Here is a 23062-nt window from a genome sequence, read left to right as displayed (position 1 = left end):
AGGTTAAATCGTCCAGAAAATGTTGTATGTTTATGTGTCAGTTCATTTTTGTACGTGCCTAACAATTTACAATCAGATGGCAGTCAGTGGCCTGGACGGAATAAAGCATGTTTGTGTATTTATGGTTGCGCGTGCCTTTAAAGATGGCGATCTTTAATCAGGGATAAGACAGCTGTTTCAACAGTTCTTTCAAACATTATACAGTTTTTGGTCTCTATGGAATAAGTCTTTGATGACGCACACACACAAAAAAGCCCTACATACACACACTCAAGTTTTTGTTGAGTTTTTCCAAGATTAAACTCTCTCAAACCTTTGGAGTCAACTTTTGTCACTTCCCCCTGGAAGAAGACAAATCCCACATCCCGCTGCCCACGTGCTCCATCATTCCACAGTCCAATTTTCCAGCTGAAAGTACTTGTATACTGTCATTGTTGTGTGTGACTGTGTGTGTTATACTGTGCTCCTGAATTCTCTTACTTCTTGGTAAAAAGTTGCAGGCTTAACTAGGAGCACCATTCTTCTGCGGCCCTCCCGCGTCGGCCCATCACCGTGTCTAAGACTCATGTGCGAGTGCAGATTATCCATAGAGATAAAGGCAAAAGCGCAAAGCAGGTAATGACCTCTGACCTCTCACCCCTGAACCCGAAGCAGCAGCTGCTGACTCAACACTCTTTAAAGTGTGCTTGTAAGTCTGCCTGTGCGCTCTAGCATATGCACACACGCACCGTGTGAGCAAATACACCATCACTGGGACAAAGAACAAGGAAGCTCAGACTGGGTGTGCATCCGAGCCACATCTGTGAAGCAGATAAATTCAGCATGAGAGGCTGCGTCGAGTTCAACGATATGTCTACAGGCTCCCTGTGCTCATGCCGCAGATTTACGATGTGAAAGGCTTTGTTTCTGTTCATCTTTCTGACCGAACAGTCTGAAGCGGACAGACAAAGAAAGGCAAAAGAGCAAACAGGAAAGGAGAGGGGGCCGACGAGGTGATACTTTAGCATGAAAAGAATAAAAAGGAGTGGCACCAGAGCTTACAAGACAAATGAACTCCGGTAATCTGAGTAGGGCATTCACACACTCAAGCACAGACAGACACACACACACACACACCCCCAGCAGGCCTGCGTCCAGTGGTTGAAGGGGAGAAAGGGTGCGGTCGACTGTGCATTCCTGATCAGTCATGCCTGAGCAGAGAAGTGAGTCCAGCAGACCTGGGGCCAGATGTGGTTTGCATATGCATTGTACTTTTCATGCAGAATTTGGAATTTGCAAAATTGTGCACAGATGGTGAATTCCAAAGGAAAAGAACTGGTGTGTTAGTGATATCTGAACAACTCCAGCTGAAATCTGAATACCTTAAAGATATGTCTTTCTCTAGTACACTATGACATCGAAAATCTGGCACGAAGCACGTTTCTAGTCCAAAAACTGTTCCCTGACGCACTCCTGAACCGCAGGGCAGCATGTTTGTCATTGCTACAGTAATTAAAATCAGCTTGGGTAAAGTTGAAATGTGGTTGAACCAGATTTGAAACGTAACAGGTAGGACTGTGCTCGTTGGAGAGAGCGTGTGTTTGGGCTCATGTTTTTTTCCCCTTAAACCCAAGTGGTGACAGCAATTTCACAACAGCTGTTTAAAAGGGAAGCACCCGTCACGACAGAACAATGTTCAGTTTATTACCACATGCTGATACATGAATCTTTAATGAAACTTAAATACTGTAAGCATGCCAACATGTATATACGCATATAGGAAAGTAAGAGCGAAACATACAGGGGAGAAAACAATGCCATCGTGAACCGTCAAAATAGCAGTTCCCGAAACGACTGCTTAAGGCGACTATATAGTTGCTCAACTGATCGTATAGGGGTTACGATCTTCCCCCTTTCCTGTTCCTTTGTTTTTAAACAACGGTAGCAACCCCGTTGGTCAACAGCACTGTAGGCAATCATTAACCAAGACCAACCAATCCTGTATGGAAATATTATTCTTTTCTATCCGTATGTTTGATAGAAAAGAATAACAGCAGTGTCAGCAGTACATCTCCCGAGACTTCACAAGACCTGCTGCACTTTTAAATATTCTCCAATTGCCTTAGGAGTTTGAAAATGACGACAGCTGGACTTCTTTCAGTTTGTGGAGACTTTTTGCCCCTCATCCAAGAGGGTTTTTCGGTTCTTAAACCACTGGAAGTCCCAGGTAATGAACCCTTAGTGCAGATGGTCTTGAGGTTCGTTAATCCACTACTTGTCATCACATAAGCTAAGGTGTGGAAAAAAAAGGTGTGGGTCATTACTACAACTGAGACCACCAGGTAAAATCTCTATGAGACACAGCACCACCCCACTATCAGGTGAGATATTGAGGTCACCTGAGGCAAGGTGTGAGTAGGGGTTGAAATGCCTGGGAAGGAATCTCAAGACTGTAGGTGGCCGGTAGCTGGCGTCGTAAGCAACAAACTCTGTTCAACACTCATCATTTATAACTAAAGGTAGACGACCTCCTTTAGTTCTTACAAACCATCTGTCTCCTTGGTCCAAAATGTGAGCAGATGTTCCCACAGTTCCAGATGTACTGCTGAGTCTTGTCCCGTTGAGGTGGCTTTCCTGTGTTGTGCTATGCACTTGTGGAGTCGCCGTTTGGTTTCTTCTGTGCACTGCACCTAATACACCATGTTGTTTAGTTTGTTTTGGGGTATTTTGTCTTTGGGATGAACCAGTTTTTGTCTAAGGGTGTTGCTACGTCTGAATCTCCTGTATATTTAATTTTAATTTCAAAGTTGAACTGTCTAGCTGGGCTATTAATTAAGGAAATATGAACCATATGAATGTCACTTTTAAAATAAATGCAGTTTCTTATTAGACACTTTGTTTTAGTGCCAATCCCAGTGATTCCTTTTGTCAGTTGTAGTGATCTTGAAATGGAAAAAAACTGGGTAGGGACAATGACGAAAATATTCAAATGTTCATCACATTTGAATATTAACTAGTGCAACAAATCATTTACTCTAGACTTCAGTAGTATTAAAGTACAACAATTTTGAGCTGCCCTCCCAAAAGAGGAATGTCAAAAATAAAAGGGTCAGAGCTGGATATTTAGTCAGAGGCAAAGTTCAGCTCATCTGCTGACAGCCAATCTGGCAACCCACCAGGATTCCAGTCTGGCAAGACGCCCATCAAACCCCACTGGGACCTGCTCACTACAGGTGCCGCAGACCACTGCTGAAACTGCTGTCTTTGTGTGTGTGTGTGTGTGTGCGAGAGGGAGAGGGTGTGAGTTAAAAACAACACAGCAGATAATTACGCCATGTGTTTACATATATAAAGCCTTTTTAACAAGCACACAAGTGGAACACCGTGAGAGGAAAACTCTAATAAAAGCCAGGATGTGTGAAATAGCAGTAGCAGCAGACTCGCAGCTCAGCCATTCAAGCGCGTGTGTGGCCCTCACCCACAACAAGACGTGTGCGTGTGTGTGTGTGTGTACAGAAACGCATATGAGCTGCAGCTCTTCCAGAGACACTCAGCGGTGGCATTAACGCTGATTTAGAGGGGAGGGCGATGTGGAGGGATAAAAGAAGACATAAAAGTAGAAAAGAAAGACAGATGAGGGTTAGATGATAAAGAGAAGAGATGGAAAGATAAACAGAGAGAGAGAGAGTATGAGATTTAGACAGAGGATGAAAGACAGAAAGACTGAGAGGCAGAATTATGCTGATTAAGCAGACGGTAGGCCGACCGTTATCGTGACAATAGAGGCAGACTCTGGGTCTGGCTTTTTGCCCTCTACAGCTGTGAGCTGTCTGACACACACACACCCACCCACACCCACAGAGGGAGGCAAAAATGTTCGTTATTCTGAGCTCATCCCTCTTATCCAGGCTCGTAGCAATACATCAACCCGACGCAAACCTCCTCTAAACGCTGGACTGGGACCAGCTTTAATTTAGCAACAACACACACGCGCACATTTGCACAGATTCTAGTCTGCAACCTCTTTTCGCGCTGGCTTTACTTTCCTTACTCCTGATCCAAGTACAGCTCCCTAAGCAAGCCATCCTGTTAGACATGGATTTAAGAGCAGAATCCAGATCAGCAGTTGCCAGCCAGACCTGCTTGCTGCTCTGCCTTCCAGCCGTTACACGCCGCCGTCTCAAGGCAATTTAGAGACAAGCCATGGAGGAAATGGGGAGGACACACACGCAGTCACACAATAGATCGACTCAAAAATAGAGCGTCCGAGTTGAATACACCCACACAGAGTAATATAAACAAAGAGAGAGTTCATATTTGCTGTGCTATGATTAACCATCCAACACGGTACGGCTGTCAAACACACACACCAATCAGAAAAAGAGTTCCCCAAAGATATTCCTCCCACGGGCTGTCACAAGTTTCAGAGCGGAGTCCCATCTGGCTACCCTCTACTTCTCCCTCCTTCCTTCCTTCTTCTCCATCTGTCTTTCTCCGGCTCTCCTCATCCCTTTTGTGTCATCTTCCTCTGTCTCAGGCTCATCTTCCCTCCTCAGCTTGCTTTTCTTTGTTTGTCCATCTCAAATCTCTCTGAAGCATTCCAGAAATCACTCAACATTTTTCCAGCACCCCCACCACCCCATTTTTCTAGACCTCTCTCCACCTTATCATACCTTCACTCTTTTCTTAAACACAGTGGCTCTTTGTGTTTCTCCACCAAGGGGGTTGGGTGGAACACAAACTCTCAGCCCACCTTGGACTCGAAGCCAAAGGCCACTGCTGGTCACGGCCACCCACCCGCAGCACACCACTGCAGCAGGGACTTTCCCTCTATGTGTGTGCGTCTGTGTGCAGCTGTGAGCACGTCTTACCGGTGAAAATATGCATCTGCATCCAGACGTCCATAAGTCTGGGTATGTGTTTGCCGGTGTCTTCTCTGTTTATTTGTTTGCATACGCTTGGCTAACACTTCACGCCGACTGTGATAGCGCACATGTACTTGTAAGTGCTGCCACAGGCTCTGAGAAGGTTGTGTTTCCAGAAAATAAGATAAATAAAAGAAGATTAAAAACTGGAATTACAGCCCCATTCAGGACAGGTACTGTGTGTATTTTTCCACTGCATCTCAGGTTTCACCTGATCGTTCTCTTCCTGCAGGGCTCCAAAATATTTTCAAACCGGCTTATATTCCTGGGAAGAAAAACTCCAGTGCAGCTGGGCTCTGTGATATTTTTTATTTCTGTGTGTGTTTTGCTTTACAGTATCATTCATCTTACAACTTAAAGGATAGTCAACAAATGTAATGATTTTGAAAAAAGGCTAAAACAAAGCTAACCATGTCCAAAACTTAAAAAAAAAAACTGCTGAAAATCACATTATGTTATTTTGACACATTCGGATCTTTCTGGTCAACTTGTGTGTTTGCTTTGTTTTACTCAAAATACAGAAAATTGTTGCAATTACCCATTAATAAACTATAAATGAAGTATATAGCAGGCATGTCCCATCATTTCGCACATGGACCTTTGGTGGTCTGATTCTGGCCCTCGGGCCATATGTTTACTACACAGTTAAGTTGAATAACCCATAAGAAAAAAATCTGTCTTTTAAAAAATGGCAAAAAACAGAAAAAGAAAAAAATCAAAGCTAAGAAATCCCAACTGTAAGTATTTGCTATAGGTCAAATTCCTAAAATGCTGAATCTTAAGGTAAGAGTTGTGGCGCTCTGAAAGCCAGGGAAAAGTCTTCAGCATTAGTTTCTGGCTACAAGTGACACACTGCTGCAGCCAAAAACAACTTGGAGAGCAGAAGATGAACTGCTGGTTTTCTGTAGGAGGCAGAGCGAAGTGAATGTGTCCACTGGCAACACATACAAACACACAAATTCTTCAAAGCTGACAATAAAAAAAAAAAGCAGGAAAAGAACTAGATTGGAATAAAGTAGTGTTTATAGTTTTCTGGAAAGTGTGGGGAGACTCCAAAGGATCTTTTTTAACATGACAGAAGGAGTCAGACAGCTGATGTTTTTACAAACTCCTTACAGCATTCAGTAGCCTCCACAGCCTCAATAAAACAGAGCCGTAAAGTCAGCAGACCATAAGGTGGCCTTTCTTCAGCCCAGTTATCCACTGATGCTATACTCCATTATTGTGGCTGATCTCTCTACCTCCCACTTGTCTAGACAACAGCCACCCTCATTTGCGTTACACTTTTCTGACTATTGCGTAATGAAGTGTAGTGTTGGTCAAGACAAAAAAAAAAGTCAGCTGCGATCCTGGCCGATCTCAGCTGATGTCAGTGCCAGCCCACATCAGCTGACGGCTCAGCTGATTCCCCTTTGTACAGCTGTTTATTTAAGCTACAGAAACCAACCTAAAGTGGCTGGACATTCCCAAGCCGCTTTGAAACACTTGTCCATGCCTACTCATTTTCATGCTCTATATATGGTACTGCAATTGTGTCCTTTTGTGTAGAGGTTACCGAGAGGGTTTTTCAACCACAGACCGGTCGTTTGTGACGCTTTAGTGACACCGCTACAACATGCAGACGAGGGTCTGCATAGCTGTCCGTAGGCTGGGCGTAAAGACCATCGCAGTAGCACCTTTCACCCATTAATCAATGTCACGTCCACTCAACAGCCACTTCATTAGTCACACCTTGCTAATATGGCATTGGACCCCCTTTTGGATTCAGAGTTACCTTAATTCTTTGTGGCACAGATTCAACAGAGTGCTGGAAACATTTCTCAATGAATGTCCTGAGTTACTGTCATGTGACTGACAGATTAGATCACAGATGTTAAACTCATTCTGCATCGCAGCCCACATATAGCCGACCAAGATTTTATGTTGAACAGACCGGTGAAACTCCCCTTTCTGTCAGTGTAAAGACATTATAAAAGATATCCTGGTGTAGTAAATTAAAGAAATCTGTCAGCATGATTCTTTAGGCTTAAATTCTATGAAGTAAGGCAATGTATCATTTAATTTTTTTGGTTTATTGTTAATGGAGATTGAGGAGGTCTTTGGGGAAGCCGTAGCCAAGCTGAATATTGTTTGGATGGATTAGATAATTGTATTCTCAATTAATTAATTAAGTGGGTGGTGAGCATATGTCCTTACTGGTGCCTGTTCTGTTCTATGCTAGGGGCATGGTGCTGCTCTCCCTGCCTCCACCTTTCCTCAGACAAACAGAGAATCAGGTGCCATAACAGAGCCACACTCCCAAATATACACTCTCAAGTACCGCAGATGGGAATAACAATCATGCGTTGAATGTAGTAATCCTGACCTATCTTTAGCTTTTTTTAAGCACTAAGAGAGGGTTACATTTTATAAGATGAGCTGCCTCAAAACATCAGAAATCCAACATATTTAAAGACACTCTAAATGACCGAACTGTAAGGTGGCGTAAAAATCCATCCATCCGTAAGGAGGGAGTCATAATGTGGTCAAGCAAGGGGATAACCGCACATTTACTTTCAGTAACGCCCGGCTTACCCTCTCACCCTGCACAGCTGGCTAAACATGCTGTTAAGCAGGTGTTGGATTGGTAATGCTTTTTCACAAAAATGGTCCGACACTGCGATCTGAAATTAGAAAGTTGTTGGGGGAAGGAGGTGTCTAAAGCGATATGACCCTCAGAGGAACAGCTCAGGCAAGATTATAGTGGCAAAACTACAACAGCTTTCCAAAAATATATAAAAAATATCCCCCCTCTTTATATGTATTAATCAGAATCCAGGAATATTTGAAAACAAAATCTATCCAATCATATCAAAAGATTTAATTTAAAAAAAAACAAAAACAAAAAAACATGATATGCATTGTATAGACAAATCTTTCACAACGCTTTAAAGATTTAAATGTAAGTTTTCAGGGCTTTAACATTCACTGATTGAAAAATTGTGATGTGAGACATACTAACAGCACAAAGAGATTCTCTCCACTGCAGAGTCAAATATTTTATACTCCTGCAAGAGAAGATAGGAGGGTTGTAGAGAACAGATAGTTCATCTATTTTTTTGCCCAAAGGCTCAGATAATGAGTTGAGAATAGCAGAGTTAAGAACCTTTAGAGACACACAAGCTCCAGTGTCGCCTACAGCTCTTCATAACACATGCACCTACATGTACACGTAACCTCATTTCAGGAGAAGCAAGCTCGGGAGACACCGTACAGTCCAATGCATAAATGTTATCTACATCTGGACACAGTCAGATATCTTCAAAATAATCTCTAACATAATGTACCTTTATAACAGGCAATAAACTTTAGCCATTTCCATGCATGTTTACCAACTGATTAACCGAGCCAAAGGAAAAGAAAGGGAGCGAAATACTTTAAACTGAGCTAAAGCAAACTGTAATGGATCATTAGAAACTTGAAATGGCATGCAATTCATGTTCCATTGACTGAACACTAATTTAGTCCTATCAAGATGTCAACACAGAGGTTTTTAAACAGCAGCCACTCTTTTTTCTAAAGGCCATCTTTTATCGTTTCCACAATTTAAAGGTGCAATCAGTCGTTTGATGTTACTTAATAGAAAAAAAGAATATTTTACTACTAATGAATTATTAGAGTATTAAAAGTGATGCATTCTCATAAACTTAGTATTATTGTATTAAAAATGCGTCAGGTCGTAAAAGGCGCCATGTTCCAGCCCCATTTCGAATAAAGTGGCCAACATGGACATTGGTGTGTTGCGTACCGTAATTGCAATTGATGTATGTGGCTAGAGAACAGCCAAATTCCTTGGTTTGGCGATTGTACGAAGTCTTTCACCAATTGTTTTTACAAGGGCGATTTATTTATTCGCTCAAGAGTAAGTTTGCTAATAATGTTGGTTGAAGCTAAGAGAAGCAGTCAACGAAAAAAATAATAGCTCTGTTTTAAAAGCATCCTCCTCCTTTAAATTTAAATTTGTGCCTGCACCTTCATACTCAAGATACGAAGCATCATACCTATGTTTTATCATCTGAGAAGGTGTCCCTTTCATCAAAGAAGCAAAAAAAGAAGAGAGGAAAGAGACAACGCGACAAGCATAAAGTAAGTAAATTCGAAAAGTAAAACCGGATGTAATTTTGGCAAATAAGAGTTTGAAAAAAGTAAAAAGTTTGTCTTCCTTTTTTTATGTGTTTGTCCTACAGCAGCCACAGTAGCTAGGTTTACGAACAGACAGAATTGACTGTAATCTGCAATCTACTGACACCTAGTGGTGAGAATTTCCACACTGTACCTTTAAAGACTTTAACGAGAGACAACAGGCTATATAACATAGTCCATGATCTCCAAATATCCTTTTTTTCCTGGATAATAGTCAATATTTTAATAGTTGCTTCAAAAGCCATGTTAATTATACCTGTAAAAAGTCAACTGACAAGACTACCTAAGTACACAACTTCAACAACCACGAACTGGGTGAAATCCCTTGTGGCACCTTTGTAACCTTCTGTGTCCTAGAAAAGGCAGTTCCACTTCTTTACAAAAACCTTTTTTCCCCCCCCATGTTAAAACAATACAAATGCTTTTAAATCATCAGCTCTAAGTGGCTGACAAGCCAGCTGTAGCTACAGGCTGTTGGCAGGACAGAAAGACGACCAGTGGGAAAAGAAGTGATACGGGTCAGCAGGGTGTGAGAGCAGGTCAGAGCACTACAGCGAGAGAAAACATTTTACGGCTGGGCAGAAGAAGTGGAGTTTGTGTGGATGGTTACCAAAAGCGCTGCTTGTGAGCGTGCACGACTATGGATTCATGCGTGTGTGAATTATGCAGAGGGGAAAACAGAACGGCGCCTGCGGGCTCTGCATGGTATAGCATTGACAAAACACTGAGGTTAATGATCTCAGAGGCATTATTTCACTTTCTGTTCCCACGTCAGGGAGGAGGAGACAGTTTGAGGGCTTTTCGACTGTTGTGTTTTACCCACTCTAAACACACAACACCATTATTTGAATCCGAGTGCATTCATAATGTACAGAGCTTCACACATTTCTGAGGTTTATTTTAAGAAATCAGGCCTATATTCTGATTCATCAGTGACTATGTGTGTGTCAGGGGAGTTTCTAGTATTACAAAACATCATTAAAAAATGGCAAAAAAAACACTTACCTGTGGAGTTACACGTTGAGTGGTAAAGTGGTTGGATAGATGTTGAGGGGCGATCGCAAAACGTGGAGAGAAGAGAAACATGACATTAGATTCATTCGGCATATGCTTTTGTCTAGGGATGGGTACCGGTATCCGGTGCCATGATGGCACCGGTTCTGACATAAACGGTAGTAACCAGACTGAAAAGCAGCGCACATTTCGGTGCTTTTTTTCGGTGCTTTTTTTCCTGAGCTGTGATACACTTTAGATTCTAGCCAATCATTTTACGTTTCCGAGGATAGTAGGCGGGTCCAGGTATGTACGTTCTTTTAGAGCAGAGCTACAGATTAAAAATGCCCGAGGCGAAGCGGTCAAAAGTCTGGCTGTACTTCACAGCAACATATGTAAACTCAGCAGCCTGCAACAAGTGCTTTAAGCTGATACTGTGACACTGTCAAAGGAGGTAACACCTCAAATCCGATGAAACACCTGGTGACGCATAGCATTTTTTTTAAAAGCCGAAAAATGCACCGTATTTGATAGCTTGCTGCGAGACCTCACACCGTGCACATCTACTGCGGGTGTGGTGCCTGTTATCGGACCCGGTGTTAGCAACATCCCCCAAAAACCGAAGAGTACAGTCCTGGCCCCTAGCCCTGCCAGTGTAGCCGAAATGATGACGGATGATGATGGCAGCAACAGCCGTTCTTCTCTGCGTGAGTAGCTTAATGTTGTTTGTGTGTAATTTACGTTGAGTAGGCTAACCATGTTATTACATTAATGCATGTAAGGTGAACTAGCAAACATCATCATAGCTACATGCGGCTGTCTTCTTGTTTGATGGCAGATACTCCCTTCACCCTGGCCAAAAAGGCTAAAATGACCAAAGAAAAAGTGGGAAACAGTTAAACGTGAGAGGTTTTTGGACAAAGTTTGTGTTTTTCCATTGTTTAAGCACTGCTTCCAGCCAAGAGTGATACCATATATGCCCCATAGCTGCAGAAAAGGCTAACATTGTTATCTTTTTACAAAAAAACAGCTGAACATGAGAGGTTTTTGGACCAATTTTGTGTTCTCCATTCTTTAAGCACTGGTTCGAGCACCGTTTAAGCACCGGCACCGTTTCAAAAGTACCGGTTTGGCACCGGTATCGGATAAAACCTAAACGATACCCATCCCTACTTTTGTCCATACAAACGTACCATTAATGCACTCAAACCCAGACCTCGAGAAATGAAGTGCCTCCATGTTCAATAAAAATTAAAGGCATGCTCAGTGATACATGCAGGTGCGAAAGGTCTTTTCACCATTCCTAATCAGAGTATGAAAGAGGAGATTTTTAGCCTTCAGAGGAGGATGATAGCAATTGTGTTGACCTCAACTGAGTGAGTAGCACAATGCAGCACTGTCAAATATGAAGTGAGATTAGACTTGACCAAGAAAAGAAAGAGAGCTGGTGTGTCTAAATAAGTGGTGTCAAACATAAGGTCCCAGAGCCAGAATTGGCCTGGAAAAGACTCTAATCCGACAATCTGGATGAAACTGTGAATAGTTGCATAGATTTTGGACTTTAAACTGTATTTTCACAAGCTTTACAATTTTACCAATAAGGGACTTCGCCATTGTAATTCATACTACACTAAATTAATTAATTAATCAAGTCAAGAGGTAAACATTAACCTCTTGACTTAATATCAGCATTTCACCATCAGCTATAAAAATTTTTTGCAGTTTTTCAGTAATTTTACACATGCTGACATAGATGTCGTTCATTTACTTCAGCAGCATTTCTTTATCACGGAGAAAAACCGAGACGTGCTGCTGAATTTGCACTTCTTTTTATTCTTATATTAAATGGAATTAAATGTGCAGTTAAACTTCTTCGGCCTTAGTAAGTAAGTTCGGCCCTATTCAGATCAAAGTGGGTTGTATGTGATCCATGATGTAAAATGAGCTCAAAATCATGGTGTTTGAGAAAATTGGCTCAGATTTACATTTGACTGTCAAAACAGCTGAATCATTGCATTCCTGATCTGAGCCCACTGAGACTGGGAAATTGCAGCAGTGACTCGCTCCTGTACATCCATGCAGATTTTGAATATGTCTGCAATTCTTTTCACTTCCCATTTCCCACTGACAAAATCAAATCCCTCCTAGTGCTTTGAGCACATCCCAGTTAGTTGTAGAACCAGTTAGAACCAGTAAGACAAAATAAAAATGGGAATTTATTCACCACAGTGGTACGCTACTAATAGGCTTCTGCTCCAATCTGGAGTTCTCTTAATTATTATGTGCAAGTCGCAAGCTGTGCAACGGTAAACGCCTAATAACAAAAAAATCCCCCCACGAGAGTTTCATTCATGCTGCTCAGTTCTTCTGTGAACTGAGGACGACCCCGAAAGCTGTGTTACGACACGTTTGAGATGTGATTCAGAATGAGTGAACATAGATAATGGAGCTGCAAAGACACAGCAAAATAAAGACGCAACAACAACTGACAGGCACTCAATTACCACGTGATTAATGCCTGAGAGAAAGAGGAAATGTTTGTTTACTGGCACAGAGACCCAACATGGTTCCTCGAAGTCACATTAGAGGTTATTCGTGACCGTTTGTTCCTTTCAATGTTTAAGCTTCCATGCTGTCCATCCCACCTAACCTGCATTCATTTCAGATGCTTTTCCAGAAGCAACACAGAAAAATATTTAAAGGTTTGAAAAGTGAACAAGAAACACACGGTGTACTCAACTCTGTGCGTGTCTTAGAAGGAACCTTATGTTCACAATAGCTCTATATGACTCAGCGCTCATCAAGGCCACTAAGGCTGATGTGAGGAGGTGGAAGAGACAGAGGAGGAGGGACAGCATGAAGGGGCATGAGGGTGGGAGGTGCGGGAGCTGAAGCTATAACATAACAAAGATAGAGATTCAAAAGGAGGACATGACTTCAGATTTTTCTTCTTGAGCCACTCCTATGATTCCAGTTCTGTGTCAGAAAAAGCAAATACAAGACGGTTTCATTCAGCTAATGAGCAATGTCACACCTTGGATCAGTGATTACTGGAGGGGTTGAAAGTAGTGTTGCATGGTAAGGGTGTACGTATACATGTGTGGTGGGAGGCTGGCAGAAGGAGCAAGAAACTGTCCTGCTGTGTGATACAGATCAATAAAATCTCTCCTGCTGCTACGCAAAAAATGACCAAACAGTCACTATCGCTCAGTCAAGCTGTCTCTGCAAATTACTTTATTTTTTCACATTTAATTAAATACAAATTATTATTTCTGAAAACATTTTATATGCTATATACTAAAGAAGAACTGGTCATTTTGGAGATTAATCTGAAATGCTGTTGAACTGAACTCTAATTAATAAATATTTGTTATTACTTACCTTAATGCTGGACCTATTGCAGGACTGCTTAGACTGCATTAGTGCTGGCCTGTTGTACCTAACTAGCTGGCAACTAAGCACAACACTGCCAAACATTAATATCGGCCAATAAAAATCTTCTTGATTGTCATCAGCCTATCAGTGGCTAACATTTATCTGTCATGTCATATTAGTTATGCATTGGCTAACGCTATCGCTGAGAAACCGGCATGGTTCGGTGAGCGGCTCAATATTTGTGTTGGTATAAAAGGAGCATTTTTTGCACCTTTAAGGTGATTCCCAAAGAGCTATTAGTCAAAAAAAACTTACCATACCTACATGGTGTGCAGTGTGTCCTTAAAATTGAAGAAACTGGACAAGTGGGGCACAAAAGGATTAAGTTACAGGCCTAAAAACTATCATTTCATATTATCTGAATGTCATATACTTAAGAAAAAGGAACAAACTGAACCTAATTTAACATTTTTGGCTTAACTGTCATCAATATTTACAGAGGAGGTCAGAAGAGAGGTACAGCAATAAGTGTTTACAGCCATCTTTAAAACACTGTGGAGGCTCTGTTGTAGTTTGGGGCTGAATTTCAGCCAGTGGTGTTGGAGATCTTACCAAAATCGATGCAATTATGAACATAGAAAAGTAACAATAAGTTATAGACTGGCTTCCTCAGACCCGGACCTCAACATTACTAAAGCAGAGAAAAAACACAAAAAGGCAGAAACATCCAAAGAAGAGCGTTGAATTTCCATTCATGTGTGCACACCCTTCAATAAATCACTGCACCTATTTCTTTTTTTCCAAGCAAAACATAAAGAAATGAAGCGTGACTCAAGATTTTTGCATGTCAAAGGATATGTATACAATGTACAGGGTCTAGTTTTTCTATTGTACACAGTACAATGGAGAAATTTAATTAAAACTTCCAGAGTTCCCACATCATTAGGTACACAATCTGAGTAAATTTAATAAAAATCAACTTTTATAGAATTATATTAAAAGGTGTTTGATATCAAATTGAACAGATACAGACAGTGTTAACATAGGCTTTAACAGGACTCAGTTTATTGCCGCAGTATCTAAATCATGACAATTTTGTGAATTTTTAGCCACAAAGAGCAAGTGTTTCATCATCAGTGCTCAAAGGTGTCATATGCTGATGAAAGTCCTGATTAATAATACAGTAAAAAAAAGGGTAAATTTAAAAAAAAAAATCAAATTATATGCAACACTATTACCGAGTAACGCCGCTATTGTTAAAGCTGCATCAAAGGCTGCAACCTCTGACCTCTAAAAAGAAGCAACCTGCTTAGCTGTCTCGCTCAATAATCTCTTACGATCATCCCCAGTTTAACTAATCATTCAAGTTCACAGCAGTAGTGACCGATAACATAACCTAAATACTGTGTAAATAGAAAGAAAATAGATCAAATTCACCTGCAATGACAAGTGCATCTGTATCTCCGTCTTTTTCCATTCACTCTTCTGTCCACTATTCAACTTAGTCTCAGAATCCAGCTTCTCTTTACCCATCCCAGAAAACCAACAGTCTGAACAAAGGAAGCTCTCAGCCTACACTGCACTGTTTGCTGATTACCACCAGTTTTGTATCTCTCCCCCACCTTTCTTTTCCAATTCACACTCTTCACACCTTTATTTTCCTATTTTAGCTCCCAGTCTCTCGCTCGACTCCTTTAATTCTGCCTCTGACTTCACACCATCTTCTTGCAAATTTTTGAAGACAATTCCATTAAAAGTCTGCTGAGTTTTTAAACACAACCGCGGTTCTTGAATTTGTTCCTATGTGTGTACAAACAATTTGTCTCTACACATACACTCCAAAACTATCAAACACACAAACCTGCATAGGGGTTCCTCCTTTGCTTCCGGGCCCAAATCCTAATCCCTTTAACAGGCATGATGCTATCTAATAACTACACAGCTAATATGCTACATCAAAAAGCATCAAAAAGTCCAATTTCACTTCTAACGTCAATTCAAAGACTTGTATACACTCACATGCTCAAATCACATACTCCGGTGTCTGTACCGCCTCGCTGCACGCGTGGAGAGCACACACACGCGATGGCCAATCAAAAACCTGTCATGAAGAAAAAGGGGTGTGTGAGGGGAGTGATGTATTCAAAGGAGCTCCTAAGTGGTGACCCCCCCTGAACCCCAAGGTTGCTACGGTGATGCAGTTGTTATCTGCCAGAGGCTGCTGTTACCAGGGCAATGAGGCATGGTCCACACTCTCTTCTAGCGGGTCCTCGGGCCCCTTTGAGTATCAAGTTGGGGGTCAGTGGTACATACGCCGTGAAGAACACACACTTGTGAAATAGGTTCTTTGTGCGTTTAAGCTGCTGAGCAATCAAGCTTGAAGAATGGGCAGGTTTCATTTGATCTGAGCCACCAATGAGAAAGCGAGCTTGTACGGGACTCCAAGTTCCCAACTACCTGTCTCGCCTTCCGAACTTTTATGTCTTAAAGGAGGGGTGTCAAACATAAGGCCCGGGGTCCAAAATCAGCCCAGCAAAGAATTGAAAATGTGCTTTAGAAAATGTGAAGGGGTGCATTAAAAACTTTATATTTTATAATTACAGGACAGTCTGTTTAATTACGTGGCAGAAACTTTTCTGTAATTTTACACATTTATCATGTTGTTTCATTGGTCCAGCCACAATGTAAAATAACTCTTACATCCCCCATCCTCAATGCTCGGTTCAGGTCTCCCCACCTCTACACTTCTAAAACAACCTTCTTCACCTCTTCAGCAGCATCTTGACTTTTACCCTCTGCTCCCAAGTGTCCCATCATCCTGTCACCATTTTCCTTCTCTGCCTCCTGGCCCGTTTCCTCATCCCCTCCACTGGTACACAAAGAGGTCCTCTAAACCTGATGCAATTACAGACACCACTTACAATTAAGAAGAGAAAAGGCCGGGACTCTACCAAACCAATTTTGATTATTGAGACAGACTTAAATGTGGTTACTTTTTGCACCTATTATGTTTTTCTGTTGTCTGTTCTATGCACAAAATTTTAGGTTGGTCTCCATATAAAATAAACTCAAAAAAAAAAAAAAGGTAATTATGTGTGTGAAACACTTTCCGGACCGGTGCTTACATTGTTTGCTTTAATCATAACCTGCAGAGCATGCGGAAACCTTTTTGGCTAACCCTTTCCGCAGACAAATTCATCACTGCTGCTCTACTTTTCCAATGCAGCAGGAAACAACGGCGAGAGACGTGTCACATCCTGTGGCTGGACTGGGAAACAATCGCAAAGAACAAGCTAAGGGAGGCGACTGGATGAGACGGTTGTCCTAATAAGAGCATTTTTCCTCTGCGTTCTGAGTGTGCTGTCGAGGGTCTGGGGTGTAGGGAGAATGGTGACGGGGTCAGGAAATGGAACAGGATGTAGTTGACAGTGGCATCTCCCACAGGATGCTGAGAAATGTATAGCTATCACAGGGTTAGCTCATGGTTCACGGTCTGAAATGTGATCAGGGAGGAGGTGGTTAACCTGAATGCCAAAGCAAGGTAGCAGGGAGAGTTGAATAAATCTGAGCAACGGAGTCACGTGCAGACTATCTGCATATTCACAGCATCCGCTGTCTGACTCCCTTTACTCCACACTTTTTCTATCTCTGTTCATCGCTGAATTTATCATTCTTCTTCCTCCCACACATCACTCTAACTTCTTCTGCCTGGCAGAGTGTACGTATCAACAATCTGGTACGTGCAAAAAGCCGGAGAGCTGTTGCCACAACTGCGAACAACTGAGCATTCGGAGAAACACAAAAGCATGTAAACATGCACGTTTCCATAAAGCAAGGATTTCTATTTCCAAGCGCCCTGCATTTCCTCTTCCTCCTCTTCTTCTTCTTCCTGTCTCTAAAACATCCAGAATTTGGAAAAGTGGCAGAAGACAAATATGACAACAAATACTGAGAAAGAAAAGACACAAAGGCAATAAATTCAGTGTGTGAAACAGTAACAACACAAACACCTCAGTACCTTCAGAAATTCTGAACAGACCCACTGATGTTAGGGATGTGTTTTAAATATAAAAGAGCACACACGTACAAACGTGCAGATTCATATTGTGCTTCAGCGGCTTTGGTCTGAGCCGACACGCAGGACTGAAAACACTGCCACATGAGCAGAGTGTGTGTGTGTGTCGCAAGTGTCCGTGAGACCAGACTTTTTCTCACACTCGTCAGCATTTGATGCTTAATTCACACTTATTATCGGCATGGGAACAAATTGACAAGGGTTTCAATTATGGACACAACCACAATCAAACAGACACACACGTGTATTTACCATAAATCAAGCTGCGCTGTCTTTCCACTGATTGAGCTTAAAAACATTTGGTCATGCTGTATCCCATCACTGCTACAGCTTAGCGAAATAAAGAGACAGGTGAAGGAATAAGCAGACAGAAGGAAAAAATATGAAGATGTTAAAGGAAGTACAGACTTCTTTAATACTGGGCACTAGCTTTGAGACAGCTGAGCTATCATGAGGCAGCAATGCGTGTGCCTGAGAGTGTGTGTGTCTGGACAGCATCAGTGGAGGGCTGCAGCAGAGGAAAGACAGCAACAGAAGGCCTATCACTACATGTCACCACCACACAGTAGCGGGGCACACCGACCGCAGTTCAGAGCTACATGCTTGGAAACACAATAACCAGTAGCAGTGAGTGCATGTGAGACTGTGTCCATGAATGAAGTAAACATTATCCCCTAAAATCATCAATGCATCCTGTAAGGACACAAACTGGACTTTTCACCTTGGGTCTTATTCTCACAGATACCCAAATTAGGCCAGGCTAATTATGTACTCAGTACAAACATCATAGAGATCTGGGAAAGCTGATTTCTGGAAAATGAGCAGTCTCCTAAGTGCCCCACTAAAACACTACAGCCACTGAGGAGTCCTATAATTAGAGCCCAGGGGACTAATTTCTGTGTTTATGTTTAGTTGGACAGAGAAACCAGCTTTTAAAACTGTTTATGAAAACCAAAGTTTAGGCTGTGTGTGGCTTGTAAAGCCACACACAAGCCACACACAGCCTGACCCAAAAGATCATGTTTGCAAGAGTCCATGTTTCGAAAAATCTCCATATTTAGGCTGAACCTTAGCTAGAAATGTATCAACAGGCAGAGGACAGGGAGCATTTGAACCGCAGGGTGGGTGGTGCAGAGTGTTGTCGAACTGTCGTTGGTTACTGAATAGAACAAAGCCATCTTTAGAGTTACCAGTAACACCGGTGATTTTCTACCTCAAATTGTCTCCTATTATAAGATTAAGACCGGGGTTTAAACATCAATGTATCATTGGCAACTTAATTGCAATAGCAGGATTTCCTGTAAATAAAAGTTTATTTTAAGCTGATCACAGACATTTATAAAGAGAAAGACACCTCCACATCGCCCGATTAGTTTCCGATGGATTTGTTTTTCCCTCTTTCCTTTTCTTTAAAAATATAATAAAATACCTGGAAAAATTACATTGTCAGCCTAAACTAAGCTGTGCTGGAGGTAAACAGCAATCTCTGTGTTGGATGCCATCACAAAGCAATCATTTCCACCGATGAGATCATAGCCATTAGCCTAACTAATGAAAAACATCACCATTACGGCTCAGTGATTACGAGTCAGCTCAATACAGTGTCTTCACAACGCTGACGCAAACTGCAGACAGTGCGAAAGCAACGGATTGGGTGTGACTATGATACTAATAACTGTGTTTTAATAATGCAGACCATACATTTACAAATGTTTGCTATCATTATCAGTCATATTGATAAGAAACTAAATTAATAAAGAGACAGGAAGAACAAATTAATTCCAGTTGTGCTGCAAGAGATATGGAGTGCAAAAGACTCCACTGGTCTGTCTCTGTGTTGCCCAGAGACTAGTTATGAAATTCCCATCAAGGTGTTTCCAGTTTGGAAATCTAAAACTGTTACAGCACAAGTCCACACATACAAATGTCACCACTTTCCATGTACAGTGTCCCAATGACCCACAAAAAAAGCCAGCCAGAGAAAAGTAGTGCATTAGTGTGTGTGGGTGCATGCATGTGTCCATGTGACTTATGGTGTTACTACATTTCAAGCTGTCTACGCTGGTCGGTAGTAGATGTGAGCTCATACAATGGGCTTCTTTGTGGGATTGGGTGATGGGGGAAGAGATTAAGTAATATGTGAGAGAGGCTGAGCTTGGCAGACTTTAGTAGCTCCACACAATTCAAAATTCAGTGGGTTAATCTGTCAGTGCAGAAGGATTATTCTTTGCAAAAACAGCTTTTTTAAGGGTATATTTGTCATGCTGTAGATGTAGTTATGGGATATTTATAAGTCAGATGATTAATTCCAGCATTACTCAATCTCTACGCGCATGCATCACATCAGTGTTTAGACAAAGTGTGCAAGAAAAAAAAAGAAAGACTTTCTCAGAGTATTGGGGTGCAACCTTTAATTGCCTAACCTCACATGTGGCAAAACTTAGTCAACTACACCCAAAACACTCCGCCCAAACTCTGGCAGCAACAGGAAAACTGTTGGGGTCGAGTCCAAACCGCGAACCGCTGTGTCACTGCAAGCCCCTGAAAAATATGAACCCCGACTTCTCAAAGTGTTTGGTTGAAACAAAGAGATGAAACAAGGAGGAGAGGAGAGGAGGAGAACTGCTCAGACCTCGTGTGTCACCTCCCTGCTCCTGAAACCGCTTCCCTTCCCATCCACTCCCTGAGCCCGCAACCACATGAAAAGCCTACTGGGCTGGGTTCCCATCTGGTGAAGAGACAGGGGTGTGTGTGTTTAGACGGTTTAGCCAGTTAAGGGGGCTCCGTCCGACCTAATACCCCCAGCCTTAAGAAGCCACTCAGACAGCTGTTTTCCTGAAGAGCCTCACTCTCTCTCCCCAACACACACATACATGAACAATGCACACTCATCCCTGACCAATTAGGACACCCAGTTATGCTATTAGGCCTGTTTACCATAAACTCCCTGCTAGTCCCTCCCTTTCACCCTTCCCACTTTCCCCCCTCTCCTTCTTGCTTCCATCAACAAAAATTGTTTAAAATCCTAAATTCCTACATAGTTTAATCCCACAAGTAAAACAATGTGAAAAAAGAAACAAGGCAGCTAAAATTGTGCTCATAAATCCAAAAAACAAGGGGCTCATAGCTGCGGTGTATAGTTATGAAGTGTAGCATGGCTGCAACGATAGCAGTTTTATAAATAGCGTGCAAATGTTTTCCAAGTTTCCAAATGTGTCCAAAAAAGTAAAATAAAATGCCTTCACTAGTTCCTTTTTGTGTGTCTGTGATGTCATGTGTGTGTTAAAAGCCTCCAATTCCCCCATTTTTGCTCATTTCTTCTTTTTTTTTTTTAATCCTCTTGCATTTCACCATCCTCTCGCCTTTTCAACTCCTCTCTTTTACCCTCTCGTTTCCGCTCGCTCCCTGTCACAGCTGCCCCTCCGTCTATGGAGCCACTGAGTTGGAACTGTTGTCGAATGGTCAGCATGCTGGGAGAGATCGAGACTGGCCAAGAATGCCTGTGTTTGTGTGCAACTTCACTGGTCTTGCCAGGGGGAATTAGCCTCTTTTTCTTTCGCCCTGCTGTTGTGTATAGCCCTGTCTGACTTGTCAGCCTCAACGGCACGGAGATCAATCCAGAAAAAAACACTTTAAGAAAAGATGCACAAAACAAGAGAAGAGGGAAGAGGAAGAGGGAGGATGATGAGAGGAGAAGGAGGAGGAGATGTGCTAAATACCGTGAGCCTGACTGACTGGTTTGGAAAGTTCAGTCAAAGGGAGTGAACAGTGGACAAAGAAGAGGACATAACAGTGATATTACAATGCAATACAGTACACACTGAGCGCCTGCACACACCCCACGATTACAGTATGAGTACAAGCTTGTTTGCATCTGCGCTCAGGTTTTGTCCAGGAGAGCGATCAGGAATAAATGTTTCTCCAACCTGATCGACAAAGCGAGAAATGAAGACAGAAACACTGACAGGAGCAGATATTAAAGCGAAAGACAAGGCAGCAAACAGGGTGATAGAATGCCGAACAAAGACCAGACTTCTTCATGAATGATTTAAAAAGAAAAAAGAGAGAGAAAGATTGAGGGATTTCCCTGTTTTTTTTCTTCCAGCCCTAGGGGATCTGCAATTTCCATCGAGACCACTCATCACTGCCTCAGTCTTCCCACAACAAAGATCCTCATCTCTCATCTCCAAACATCCAGGGGGCTCAGGGACTCAGGGTCTGGTCCCTCAAGGGCAACCGTCCTTACCGGCCCCATTAACCTGCCTCGCCGCTCCAGCTTCATTCAGGACCTTTGGGTCTCTAGACCCAAGTTTTTCCAAGAGGTTGGGGGTGGGGTGGAGAAGAGGCCCTGACAGTAGGAGAGGCAGCCGATTGGGTGAAATCATCTCAATCCCAGCAGAGAGTAGAAGCACACTGTTGGGGTTGAGGGTACTTAACTGAAGAGAGGAGGGGGTTTTCTTTTATGTGGTGCCACCCTTTTAGCTACTGTGGGCCCCACCGAGGCTAACGGATCAAACGAAGAAGGAATGTGTGGGTTTGTGTGTGCGAGTGTTAGAGTGCAATAGATGGAGAGATCTAAGGATCACAGGAGGCAAACGGGCAGACTGTGGGTGCTTTTCATTATGCAAACTTATTCTTCTTTGAGTCCTCTCTCCACCTGTGACCCGGAAATCTTTCCCACTCTGCCATCATTTAGGATTTTCCAGTTCCATAAATGCATCACATGGAAACTACTTCTGTGTTACAAGCAAGTGATGCTGCTTAAAACTTAAGGAGTACTCATTTGCCCAACCCCTCACATTCTCACTAAGAACCGAGAAAGAGATGCAAGTGAGGAAAAAGAAATTAAGACATTTGCGCACAAATAAGCACAGAAAGTAATTAAAAAGGTGAAACATCCTCTCTCTCTTCTCGGTCTTGTTATATGCTGATGCATTTTCTCACAGGCAGTCAAAAAGTTAACTGTTTTAGCTATCAAAAACACAATACAACCTGCACTGGAACCATATGTGATCAAGTTAAAGAAAACAAGAGGAGGGGATTAAAATGACACAAAAACACCGCGTCTGTGTACACTTACAGCACAACCTGAAACATGCACACACTGAACAAACAAAAGCGCTCTGAGGTAGGAACCAGATCCCTCTCGATCACCAATGAACTCAACACTGGGCTACGGTGACTTCAGCCCTTATGATACCACTGACAGGCGCACAATAACAGTTACCTGATACACCGGTACCACAAGTCTGCTTCATAACCTACAGCTGGGACCACGGTGCCTCCAGACTCTTTCAGTATGAAAACATTTGTTACTCTGCAGGATTCTGTACGAAAACACGCCTGACAGGCAACTTATCAGATCTCTGTTGTAAAGAAACGGGATACAGCACCACCAACTTTCATTTTATTGGTATTACTTTTTGTAGGAATTTTAAAATTGCACCAAGCATTTTCCATTACTGGCTGACATGTTTTGAACATAAACTAATTTAAAATAAATTTATGGCAATTAAAAGAACCAATTACATAC

General features: G+C 42.2%; 1 protein-coding gene across 4 annotated transcripts in view; it reads right to left on the bottom strand.

Moving 5' to 3' along the window:
• The window catches only part of nhsl1b (NHS-like 1b), a 99754-nt gene that overhangs the window by 62015 nt on the left and 14677 nt on the right, over nt 1-23062 (bottom strand). Inside the window, exon 1 of one of the 4 annotated variants that reach the window (XM_084953765.1) lies at nt 14892-20471. The exons of the other annotated variants lie outside the window; for them this stretch is intronic. Coding sequence (XP_084809891.1) covers nt 14892-14931 — 40 coding nt within the window. The 5' untranslated portion in view covers nt 14932-20471. Of the gene's footprint in view, nt 1-14891; nt 20472-23062 lie in introns of those variants that run through there. 4 annotated transcript variants of the gene reach the window in all.

The sequence above is a fragment of the Perissodus microlepis genome, chromosome 15 (genome assembly GCF_051167445.1).
Source record: "Perissodus microlepis isolate ML-2025 ecotype Zambia chromosome 15, ASM5116744v1, whole genome shotgun sequence".
NCBI lineage: Eukaryota > Metazoa > Chordata > Actinopteri > Cichliformes > Cichlidae > Perissodus > Perissodus microlepis.
The sequence above is the reverse complement of the archived record's forward strand: the minus strand, read 5'-3'. Positions and strand labels throughout refer to the sequence as shown.